The sequence below is a fragment of the Neoarius graeffei genome, chromosome 6, assembly GCF_027579695.1.
Source record: "Neoarius graeffei isolate fNeoGra1 chromosome 6, fNeoGra1.pri, whole genome shotgun sequence".
Classification (NCBI taxonomy): domain Eukaryota; kingdom Metazoa; phylum Chordata; class Actinopteri; order Siluriformes; family Ariidae; genus Neoarius; species Neoarius graeffei.
Genome location: NC_083574.1, coordinates 58255806 through 58269179, shown reverse-complemented (window position 1 = coordinate 58269179; position 13374 = coordinate 58255806). Strand labels below are relative to the sequence as shown.

The 13374-nt window shown below is 43.6% G+C and overlaps 1 protein-coding gene across 1 annotated transcript in view; it reads right to left on the bottom strand.

The window, feature by feature from the left end:
* The window catches only part of LOC132888301 (hydrocephalus-inducing protein homolog), a 245581-nt gene that overhangs the window by 100092 nt on the left and 132115 nt on the right, over nucleotides 1-13374 (bottom strand). Inside the window, 1 exon segment of the mRNA XM_060924370.1 lies at nucleotides 6738-6877. Coding sequence (XP_060780353.1) covers nucleotides 6738-6877 — 140 coding nt within the window.

Sequence of the window (13374 nt, the reverse complement as noted above, 5' to 3'; positions counted from 1 at the left end):
AGAGCAGAGGTCATTAGGTTGCAGGAGGAATTCTCGGATGTGTTCTTGCCCCTCCCTGGTTGCACGGACCTCGTAGAACACGACATTAAGACTCCCCCAGGAGTGGTGGTGCGCAGCCACCCATATTGGCTCCCCAAGCACAAGAAAAATGTGATTCGTGATGAATTCCAGGCTATGCTTAAGATGGGAGTAATTGAGGAGTTGCATAGTGACTGGAACAGCCCAGTGGTCTTGGTTCCCAAGACCAATGGGTCAGTTCGGTTCTGTTTGGACTATAGAAAATTCAGCATGGTGTCTAAATTTGATGCATATCCAATGCCTCACATTGATGAACTGCTTGATCGGTTAGGCGCGGCTCACTTTTACTTGACACTGGATTTAACAAAGGGATATTGGCAGGCTCCCTTGACTCCATTATTGCGTGAGAAAATGGCCTTTTCCACTCCATTTGGTTTACACCAATTTGTCACCCTTCCTTTCAGGTTGTTTGGGGCTCCGGTGACGTTTCAGCATCTCATGGACCGCATTCTTCGTCCCCACAATGTGTATGCGGCAGCCTACTTAGATGACAATCATTTATAGTTATGGCTGGGAGCAGCATTTACAGCATCTCAGGGCAGTCCTGAGTTTGCTGAGGCATGCTGGGCTCACAGCAAACCCGAAGAAGTGTGCAATTGGACGAGTGGAAGTATGGTATCTGGGCTTCCACTTGGGTCATGGGCAGGTCTCATTCATCTCATCTCATTATCTCTAGCCGCCTTATCCTGTTCTACAGGGTCGCAGGCAAGCTGGAGCCTATCCCAGCTGACTACAGGTGAAAGGCAGGATACACCCTGGACAAGTCGCCAGGTCATCACAGGGCTGACACAGACACAGACAACCATTCACACTCATTCACACCTACGGTCAATTTAGAGTCACCAGTTAACCTAACCTGCATGTCTTTGGACTGTGGGGGAAACCGGAGCACCCGGAGGAAACCCACGTGGACACGGGAAGAACATGCAAACTCCGCACAGAAAGGCCCTCGCCAGCCACGGGGCTCGAACCTGGACCTTCTTGCTGTGAGGTGACGGCGTTAACCACTACACCACCGTGCTGCGTCATGGGCAGGTACGTCTCCAAATTGATCACTGCAGCGATTGTGGCCTGACTAAGACCAGAAAGGGGGTGAGGCAGTTCCTGGGGCTGGCTGGCTATTATAGGTGGTTCATGCCTAACTTTTCAGACACCACCAGCCCACTGACTGACCTCACTAAAAAGGGGGTGCCAGATCCGGTCCAATGGACAGAGCCGTGTGAACGGGCTTTTGCTCAGGTAAAGGCAGTTTTGTGTGGGGGCCTGCTGTTGCATTCTCCTGACTTTTCTCTTCCTTTTGTTTTCCAGACTGATGCATCGGGCAGAAAGCTGGGTCCGTTTTGTCCCAGATGGTGGCGGCGGTGGGGCGTCCAGTGCTGCACATCAGCTGCAAACTCTCCATATAAGAGTCAAAGTACAGCATGGTAGAAAAGGAGTGTCTGGCCATCAAGTAGGCAGTCTTAACTTAAAGTTAGTACCTGGGCTGCCTTAAAATTTTAAGTTCACTGAAATTCATATAGTAAGTTAAATTGTTCACCTCATTGTGATCTCATCTCATTATCTCTAGCCGCTTTATCCTGTTCTACAGGGTCGCGGGCAAGCTGGAGCCTATCCCAGCTGACTACGGGTGAAAGGCAGGGTACACCCTAGACAAGTCCCCAGGTCATCACAGGGCCAACACATAGACACAGACCAGTGCTTACAACAAGTTGCGGCCGATCGGCCCTGGCCACCATATCGGCCGCGACACCATATTTTCGGGGCCTTATAATTGGCCGCGACGATTTCAATGTCCAATTTTCAGAAAATCGGCACGAATTTTAATATAAATAACTATCTATTCGGTGAAAAGGGCCCTCACAACTATTTTCGTTCAATTCCGTATGTAATTTTAGGAGTGATGACGTCATTTACTCTGCCGGGCTAACCGGTGGTGCTCGAAAAAAAAAAAACGACCGGCAGTTCGAGGTGCGCATTGATTTTGGGTAGATTTTGCAGAATTTCACAGGGTTTACGTATGTGCGATTCATCCTAAGACTGATACATTCCCCGAGAAGCATAAATCAAACAAAAGTTTGGAAATTCAGGAACAGTCGACCATCAAATAGCCGGTCATTTTTTCTAGGCACTGCTTGTACATAGCGGAAATGAAATCTCAGGTAACGAAAATGAAACTAAAATAAACATGTCCAAATTCGACAGTTCAAAGACAATCACGCTCACTACATTCAAAAAGTTCACGTTTTCCGACAACTTTGATGTTGATACGAGGGAAGTTGACGGCAAAGTGCTTCTGGAGAGAGTTTCCTGCAAGTTATACAAAGCACATGCTGATTTTACGAAGAAATCTTTGCCAAGTGGAAAGGCGAGAGAGTCAGCAATGAGGTTCATAGATGGCATTACAGGAAGCATCAGCAAGCACCACCCACTGAGACATTTGGATTCAGATATACACAAATGTGCTATTCAAGCTGAGACAATTGACCCATCAGGAGTTCAGTCTGAGTCAGCTGACTGTCAAGCTGGGCCATCGAGTTTGTCAACCCAACCCAAAATAAACAAATGCTTTGATACATACACAAAAGAATGTTAAATGAAACTATTCAAGGCAGCATACAGATTAATCAATGAGAGAATGCCTTTCAAAAAGTACCATGTTCTTGTGAAGTGTATGAAGGATTCCGGTGCTAAGTTAGTTGAAGGAAAGAATATTGAGGATGGAAGGAATGCAAGGGAATTCAGTTCATACATAGCTGATGCTATTCGAGAGAAAATAACAGTATTATTGTGCACAGAGGGGACTTTCGGCATTTTGACAGATGGTAGTGAGCCCAAAAAAACAGGTTCCAAGAAAGAATTGGTGTTTGTGAGGACTGTTAAAGATAGCTTGCCGGTATATTATTGTGTTGGACTCGAAGATGTCAAGGACCATGGTGGGGCAGATGCAGAAGGGCTGAAATCTTGTCTCAATCATTCCACGACCTGGGCATCTCCAATACAGATTACCTGAAATGTATGGTCTCGGCTACATCAGATGGAGCGAGTGTAAATACTGGCATACACACCGGTCTTCTCACCAGATTGAAAAATGAAAGATCATGGATATTGACAATTCATTGCATTAACCATTGGGCAGAATTGGCTTTGAAAGATGTTCTACTTGCTAACAGTCAAATCAAGGCGGTGGACGATTTTATGATACAAATATATAAACTGCACAAGAAGTCAGGAAAACTCCGCAGAATGTATAGCAATGCATGTAAATCATTAGACATTGATTCTTATACATTTCCTAGAACGTATGGGACAAGATTCATTAGCCACCGTCTCCGAGGACTAAGGACTCTACTACAAGGATGGATTCCCCTGACTCAAAGTCTATGTGAGGGATTGGAGATGAAAACTATAAAAGGGGCTGGTCTACAAGGGAAAGTTCAAGGCTTCATTCAGAAGCTCAAATCATATCAGTTCTTGAAAACAGTTGCTGTTTACAAAGATCTCATTCAGGCACCTGCAGCAATTTCTCTGGCTTTTGAGAAAGAACATGTATTGGCTTGGACAGTCGTCGATACGTTGAATACTGCTATCAATAAGTTGTCTGAGTTTGGCGATACACTGGATATACATTCTTCTGCTGACTGTTATAAACTGGAGAAAGATAATGATGAATCTGCCACTGGATTTTCTATAAAAGGTGATATACACAGAAGAGGACATCGACTTCGAAAAGTACACAGAGAGTATGTAACAGTCTGGATCACATTACGGACTGTGAGAAAAACCCTGCAGAGACTATAAAATCTCAAATCATCCCTTCATTGGTGTCCAAAATGACTGAACGATTAAGCTCATTCAATGAAGATATCTTCTCCCACATGCAGACGTTCATGGACAGCCGGGACTGGATTTCATCAGATAAAACATTTGGCACCGATGCAATCATGTGGTTGTCAGAACATTTCAAGGAGACGTTGGAACACCAGAACTTTGATGCAAAAAGAGTTTTCATAGAGTGGACAGAGTTGAAGAGACTTAAAAAATCCAAATATGTCGGAGTGGAACCCCTTGAGTTCTGGAGCAATATCTTAACTGACAGGAAGAAGGAGTTTAGTAATTTATGTATGCTAGCCAAGATTTGCCTAAGTATTCCAGTCTCCAATAGCACCACAGAAAGAGGTTTTTCAATCCTTCTGAACATTCTAACTGATAAAAGGCTTGCTATGGGACACAAAGTGCTCCAAAATCAGATGCTTATTGCTGTGAACCATCATGTGTGGAGCCAAAAGGAACTTTCAGAAATTTTGAATACTGCAGTTGATAAATACTTGTCTACAAGACGCCAAAAATGCAAGGGGACAGAAAAAGACTCAGATGAAAAATCGTCTGGGATACCAAAGAAGAGAACCAGAAGACTGCTCATACTAGACGAAGAACTACAAGTTGAAAAACCTGGAAGACCATCTCAAGATGACGAAAGTGAATTGAACTTCAGCTATGTTTCAGGGTCCGATGATTCTGATGAAGATAGTGACATTGACAGTGACTGACACTCAGAACTTAATCTATCGGATGATTGACTAAATACCAGTAATGCTCTGCCTTGATGTTGATCCTATCCTGCCATTGACTTTAGTTACTTAGTTCAGGGACGAGAACTAGTTTCATTTTCAAAAAAGTTTATTTTACAAAATTTTTATACATTTTAAATTTGCCTTGATGTTGATTCTATCCTACCATTGACATTGTTCAGGGATGAGAACTAGTCTTTTTTTCTGAAAAAGTTTATTTTTACAAAGTTCTTATACAGTCTTTTAGTTTGCCTTGATGTTGATCCTACCCTTCCATTGACTTAGTTCAGGGATTAGAACTAGTTTTATTTTCAAAAAAGTTTATTTTTACCATGTCTTTATATATTTTAGTTTATTTTTATTGTTGAGACATTCCAATAAATATTCGTTATATAGAGTCATTATTGTCAGGTATACCTACCATCAAAGGTCTCAGTCTCAGCCAAATCACAGACAATACAGAATTCAATTTTTGAATATTGAGCAGAGATTACTTCAAGCATACCCTGGCTGGCATGTTCTTGGGGGACCAGAAATCCAGCAGAATATGTTGTGTTGACCAAAGTATGCTTGTATATAATCTAAGCATGGCATTTGTAAGAATCGCATGTTAGCATGGTCATCTATTTTGCCAGGCCACAAATAGGCCACGATCCTCAAAACTCAGGGCCTTTTAATCAGCCACGAGCAGTCCTCAACCTTCAAAAGTGGAGGCCTTTTTTTAGGCCGCGATAATTTTTCTTATTGTAAGCACTGACAGACAACCATTCACCCTCACACCTACGGTCAATTTAGAGTCACCAGTTAACCTAACCTGCATGTCTTTGGACTGTGGGGGAAACCGGAGCACCCGGAGGAAACCCACGTGGACACAGGGAGAGCATGCAAACTCCGCACAGAAAGGCCCTTGCCAGCCACGGGGCTCGAACCCGGACCTTCTTGCTGTGAGGTGACAGCGCTAACCACTACACCACCATGCCACCCCACCTCATTGTGATAACTTACTATATTAATTTCAATGAACTCAAAATTTTAAGGCAGCCCAGATACTAACTTTAAGTTAAAACAACAAATTTTTACAGTGTGGTACTACCTGTTAGGACACGCCCATTCACCCTCTGCTCTGAACATGCCCTGCTCCAGTGGCTCCACTGCATGAAGGATGTCAACGTGTGGATCACTCATTGGTATCGGGCCCTTCAGCCCTTTACATTTGAGGTGGTCCACAGGCCAGGGGCACAGATGGTGGTGGCAAATTACCTCTCCCAGTTGGGGGCGGGTGTCAGCTGAAGGCCAGATGCCTCCCTGGCCTGAGTCAGGCGGTGGGGGCGTGGTCGAGTGCCAGTTGTGAATGGCGAGGAGGCAGGTTGAACCAGCAGGTAACATGTGATGAGGTGTACCTGTGTCAAATTATTAACCTGTCTCTGCATGACAGCCATGAACAAGAGAGAGAGAGCTGTCACACCCCATCGCGTGTGTCTGTGTATGTGTGCTGTCAGTTTGTGTGTCATTATAAGCCGCTGAAAAGTGCCAAAATAAAAAAAGAACACATCTGTTCTGAAGCCTGCTTCTAGTTCCTCTGTTTCCCACGAGTTAAAGAGTTGTGACAATCACCGTTCCTTTTAATAACATTCTTTAATCGTATGGGATCTGAGGATACTAATTGCAGCAGTTTTACAATTGGAATTTTTATCCATTCTTGTTTGATACAAGACTTCAGCTTGCCAACAGTCCATGGTCACTGTTATCTGATTCTCCTCTTCATGATGCGCCATACAGTCTCATTAGGAGACAGTATTGTACTTACAAAATATAATTACTTTGGTCAGTAAAACAATTGAGAATCTTTTCTTTGTACTTTTGTCAGTTAAATAAAGGTTCATGTGAATTAACAACTCACAGATTTTTGTTTTTATTGCATTTTGGAAAATAGCCCAACTTTTCTAGGAATGGGGTTAGTATTGTAGCTTTTGTGAAGACTTTGCAGGAAGACCTATGAAGAGTGAACTACAGTAATCTAAACGGGACATAATGAAAGCATGAACCAGAGTTTGTGCATCATTACTAGTCAGAAACATGATGTGATGGTACCTGCTGAGCTTTTTGCGCCACATGCCAGAAATGGATCCAGGTGTTTCACTTTGCACAGATTCTCTTTGGGATTTCTCAATCACTATAGCATGTTCCTTGACTAGGAGCCTCTCAACTTCCATCTGCAGCAGAGCATCATACTGCACACATGCACACAAACATATACTGTACAGTCATGGGGAAAGGAAAGTACACCCTCCTTCAATTCTGTTTTTATTTATCAGGGCCTAAATAACAATTTGGGGGAAGAGAACAACCACCATCCTATCAACAAATAACCTCAGGAGACAAAAAACAACACAAAACAACAACAGATTTCAAAATGATGTCATTTCCCCCAAAAAAGTAGAACAATGAAAGGCTTGGTGGGAAAAAGTAAGTACAGTCTTCCTACTTCCACAATTCATATTAAGAGTGTAATTAGCTGCTGGGTGTTATTAATGAAATGCACAAGATTAGATAATCATCAAGAAGTGTGACTACCTCTAAAAAAGTTAAACTTCTGGCAGTTTAGCATTCTGGAGCACTCAGGTATGTCTGTATTGTGCCAAGAAGAAAGGACATCAGCCATGACCTCAAAGAAGCATTTGTTGCTGCTCATTAATCTGGGAATGATTATAAGGCCATCTCCAAACAATTTGAAATTCTCCATCCTACAGTCAAAAGGACTGTTTCCTTAGAGACAGTTTTGAAAATAGTTGCCAATCTCCCCAAGAGTGTGCATCCCAGCAAATTCATTCCAAGGTCAGACCATTTATTGCTCAGAGATTTAAAAAAAAATCATGTGAACCACATCATGTAATCTATAGGCACAAAATCTGTAAGCGCAAAAATGTTTATGTTCATGACAGCACAATCAGAAAAAGAACTGCCCCTGATGTACAGTCCCCAATCCATCCTGATGCACTACTTCTGGCTGAAGTTCTCATCACTTTGCTCCTGTGAAGGATGGCCCCATATAGACAGTCTAAAGATACACTGAGAAGGTGGCTCTGGACACTTAATACAAACAGTTTTGCTACGATGGCTTAAGCCTACAATTACCATGATAACTTTAGGACTGCAGTTGTCATGAACAGTCTGAACAGTTGATAACTTCAACAAAATAGACTCCATATTGAAAAAAACTATACTGAATTTCCTGATTACTCAATTGCACTTTTTGACCATATAGAACACACTTATAGAAGTGAGTTATTTATAATCACACTATCTTTTATCATCTAATTGACGATGGGTTCCCTTTTGAGTCTGGTTCCTCTCAAGGTTTTTTTTGTTCATGTTGTCTCTGGGAGTTTTTCCTTGCCACCATAACCTCAGGCTTGCTCAATAGGTATAAATATATAAGCTTAAAAAAGAAAAAGTAAAAGTCCCTTCCATGCCAGGAACTGGTCTTCCCAGGCAGTCTCCTGTCCCAGTATTAACCAGCTCTTTTAGGTGCATGGGTGCAGCGCCGATCTCTGTTTCCATAGCCCTCGGCTTCTCACCTATCCAGCTAGGGTTACAGTGGGGGGCTAGTTGTCTGGTAACAGCAAGAGTTTGACTTCCCTACTTGCATGTGTACTGCAGCATGCCTTGCCAGATGGCAATAGGTACCATTTTTATGAGGGTCTTTGGTATGACCCGACCATGAGTAGAACTTGTGATCTCCCGGTCAAGAGGCAGACATGCGAACCACTAAGCCAGCTCGTGGTCAAATATATTAGTTTATATGTTTAAAATCTTTATTTTTCAGTAAAGCTGCTTTGTGACAATGTCTACTGTTAAAAGTGTGAAATAAATAAACTGAATTGAAATTGAATTGAAAAAGTAAAAATGACATGACAGCACAATAAGAAATAGTATGGCTTTCATGGAAAGGTGGCTAGGAAAAAGCCAATTCTCTCCAAAAATAATATGGCATGGACCAAGGTAAAAAAGGACCAATAGATCATGGTGGAGATGTTTGTTCATCATACACAGCATCATGTTTGGCGGAAACCAAACACAGCATCTCATCACAAACACCCCATACCAACTGTCAAGCATGGTGGTAGAAGGGTGATGATTTGGGCTTGTTTTGCATCCACAGGAACTGGGAACATTGCAGTCATTGAGACAATGATGAACTCCACTTTATACCAGAATGTTCCTGAGACAAATGTGAGGCCGTCAATAGGTATAGGTATTTGAGCAGCTTAAGCTGGCCCAAAATTGGGTCATGCAAAAGGACAATGATCCCAAGCACACCAGCAATTCGACATCTGAATGGCTAAAGAAGAAACAAGTGTTGCTAGGCAAAACAAACCTCGCCCGGTAGCACTTACGATGAATATGAAGGAAGATATCGTGAAAAAATGATTTTGACCTTTTTGGGGACCTTGGCCTTGATTTTGACCTTGTGTGTGAACAGGCTTAGCCAATAAACATGGTTCTAATTCTGATTCTCATTCACACACTGTACTGCTCTTAGCCAATCAGAACACATCTGAATGAATATGAATGAAGAAATCATGAAAAAACTATTTTGACCTTTTTGGTGACCTTGACCTTGACCGGATGACCCTCAAAATGTTGGAGGTTCTATTTGAGACCAATGCCCATCCATCCTGAAAGTTTAATGAAGATTGGTCCAGCCGTTTCACTGTAATATAATTAACAAACAAACCCCACCGAAAATAATACCTCGCCCCCTGGTGAACTCCGTCCCGGGCGAGGTAAAAAGTCAAGCTATTGGAACGGTCAAATCAAAGTCAAGACCTCAATCCCGTTGAGATGCTACAGCAGGATCTTCAGAAAGCTGTACATAAACAAATGCCCTCAAACATCAATGAACTGAAACAATGTTGTAAAAAAGAGTGGGCCAAAATTTCTCCAAAACAATTTAAGAGAATGACTCTTACAGAAAATGTTTATTTCAAGTTTCTGTTGCTACAGGTTATTGAATTATAGGGAGAAATTATTTTTTCCCACCTAGTTTCTGAATGTTGATTTTCTTTATGGGAAAAAAAATCCATACAGACTACTTATTGAAGTTTGTTGTGTTTTTGTTGTCAGTTGAGTTTTTTTTTTTTGTAAATAGCAGTTGGTGAGGATCACATAATTGTTATTTCAGCACTGATTGACACTGATTAAGTTAGAGTGCTAACCTCCTAGTGGTATTCCCCGGGCAATGGCTACAGCAATGACCCTGGGTTGCGATACCATTGGGAGCATGGTGGCGAACCATCAGGCCTAGTCCCGCTAGGTTCCCCCTGCTCCTGGCAGGTTCAACCATGGTGGGACGGATCCCAGGGGAGCTGCTGCTGGCTAATTAGCACCTGCACCACCCAAACCCCCATGGGGTCTCACTGCCTTGTGAGTGCTAGGGATAGCTGAGGGCTAAGGGAAACAACCCTGACAGAAAAATCAGAGTGGAGCCCCGCAGGCGGCAAGATTGTCTACTTGTCAGTCTTCTCGGCAATTCCTGCAACCAAACTGGTACCAGATGTACTGCTTTGCTTTCCTCTGGATTACGCTACTGAGGTCGAGAGGGGGGCCCTGTTGCTGGGGCAACACAGTACCTCCATAAACTTGCTCAGGCGTGTTGCGCCATGGAGAGGCCACTCCATCTTTGTTGATAACAAAGGAATAACATGGGAGGCAGCAGTTATGGGTTTTAAGTCCCCCTCAATTGGCATGGTCAGGGGGAGGCCATGGGTTGTCTCCATCAGTGGGAGGAGTCCTTGTGCTCCACTGATCAATTACCACCTGCCTCAAGCTGAGCAGCCCTCGGCCAATAAGGTGTTGATCTGCCACAGCCTGCCTGCTCTTTTGGGATGCAAGGAGCTTAGAGTGCCTGTGCTTGACAAGCAGTCTGTAATTCAGCGCACCTGACAACAGAAGGAATAAGTCAAAGAAGCCTACAGCACTTCACATCGCAAGCTGGAACGTCAGGACTATGATGATAGGACTATCTGAAGACCTACAACTGATTGACGACAAACGTAAAACAGCTGTTATTGATGTTGAACTGACAAGACTAAATGTGGACATTGCCACACTCCAAGAGACAAGACTCGCAAATGATGGTTCACTGCAGGAAAAACAGTACATCTTTTTCTGGAAAGGAAAACAACAAGATGACAGATGAGAACATAGGGTTGGATTTGCAGTAAAGACATCTTTCCTACCCATAGTCGAACCACCCACTGGTGGCAATGAACGGCTGCTAAGCCTCCACTTAAACTCCAAAAATGGCCCAGTAAATCTAGTGGTTGTCTATGGCCCCATGCTTAATGCTACTGAGACCAAAGATCAGTTCTACAGTGAACTCGATGAGCTTATTAGTCAACTGCCTCAAACAGAAGACTTATACCTGCTTGGTGACTTTAATGCGAGAGTTGGTGCAGAGCATGATGTCTGGCCAGAATGCATCGGTCATCATGGAATAGGCAAAATAAATGAAAACGGCCAGAGACTACTGGAACTTTGCTGTGCAAGGAATCTACGTATCACAAATACCTACTTCCCAAACAAGGAAAAGCAAAGTCTTGTGGATGCACCCGAGATTACGTCAATGGCACCAACTTGACCTCATCATCGCCAGAAGAAACTGCCTCCAAACTGTTCACAACACATGGAACTATCACAGTGCTGACTGTATCTCTGATCACTCACTGGTCATTAGCAAGGTAGTACTACAGGCAAGAAAACTACTCCACTGTGCAAGGCCAAAAGGTCTCCCAAAAATTAACACTGCTTGCACCACTGACCTTGGCAGTAAGGACAAGTTTATCTCCCTGGTTAATGATTTTCCCCCTGCTGATGAGGGTGTAACTGCAGAAGCATGATGTTTTCAGCTCAGCTCCACTATCCACAAGTCTGCTCTAGAGGCCTTTGGGAAGAACGAAAAATGTAGACTGGTACAAAGCCAAACTTCAGGCCATGGAACCCCCAACTCTTTCCAAAAGGGAAGCACTAATCAGATGGAAGAAAGACCCTAGGCAGCAAAGCTTACTTGTACTCAGAAAAGTCAGGGCTAAAGGTCAGGCAATAGCCAGGAAATCCACAAATGATTACTGGTTACAGCTGTGCTCTTCCATCGAACTTGCATCTTCCACCAGTAATATCAGCCACATTAAACAGGCCACTGGACCTAATGTCAGGAAAACTGCCCCCCTGAAGTCAAAATCTGGCGACATCATTATTGACCCTAGGAACCAAATGGACAGGTGGGTGGAACACTATCTGGAACTGTACAGCACAGATAATACAGTGTCTGAGAAGGCCATCAACAGCATTCCAACCCTGCCAGTACTTGTAGAGCTCAACACTGAGCCAACTGTAACTGAGCTAGAAAAAGCTATAGATGCCCTTGCTTGTGGAAAAGCACCAGGGAATGATGCTATCCCTCCAGAAGTCATTAAACAAGTGAAGTCAGCACTCCTCCCACATCTCCATGAACTCCTATGCTAATGCTGGAGGAAGGGTGAAGTACCACAAGCCATGAGGGATGCAAAGATTGTTACCCTGTTCAAAAACAAGGGAGACAAAAGTGATTGCAACAATTACCGTGGCATCGCCCTCCTCAACATTGCTGGCAAGGTATTTGCCTGGGTCGTTCTCACTAGACTGCAGGTGCTAGTGGACCGTGTATACCCAGAGGTGCAGTGTGGCTTTAGATCAGGCCGTTCTACTATTGATATGATCTTCTCTGTGAGGCAACTACAGGAAAAGTGCGGAGAGCAGAAAACAACCATTGTACCTGGCATTTGTTGACCTCACAAAGGCATTTGACCTTGTCAGTCACAGTGGACTCTTCAAGCTACTACAGAGGATAGGCTGCCCACCAAAACTACTCAGTATAATCAGATCTTTCCACAATGACATGAAAGGCACTGTGAGCTTTGAGGGCAACACATTGGAGTCATTTCCAATCCTCAGTAGAGTTAAGCAGGGCTGTGTGCTTGCCCCTACCCTCTTTGGAATCATCTTCTCACTGCTTCTGACCTACACCTTCAAGTCCTCTTCTGACAGCATCTACATCCACACTCGACACGATGGCAAACTATAAAACTTGGCTCGCTTGCATGCCAAAACTAAGATAAGCCATGTCTTCCTCAGGGAACTGCTATTTGCTTACGATGCAGCTAAGAATCAGATAAGATAAAGAAAACAGAGGTCATGGCCCAGGATGCTCCCAACCCACCTCGCATATCAATAAATGGCTCCATGCTCACTGTGGTGGACAGGTTTACGTACCTAGGATCACAAGTCACCAGCAACCTGTCTCTTCATGCTGAAATCAATATCAGGATCAGAAAAGCAGCTTCAGTAATGTCTAAACTCAACAAGAGAGTGTGGGAAAACAAAAACCTGACTACAAACACCAAGCTGAAAGTTTACCAGGCCTGTGTCCTGAGCAGTCTAGTGAAACATGGACGACATATGCTGCACAAGAAGCAAAATTGAATACCTACCACATGAGATGTCTCCGCAGGATCATGGGTATTACATGGAAAGATAGGGTCACTAACTCTGAGGTCCTCAAAAGGACAAGATCAGTGACCATTTCTGCAATGTTCAGTGAACACTGACTCAGATGGCTCGTCCATGTGCGCCTCATGGACAAAGGCCACATTCCCAAGGACCTACTATATGGACAGCTGGAGTGTGG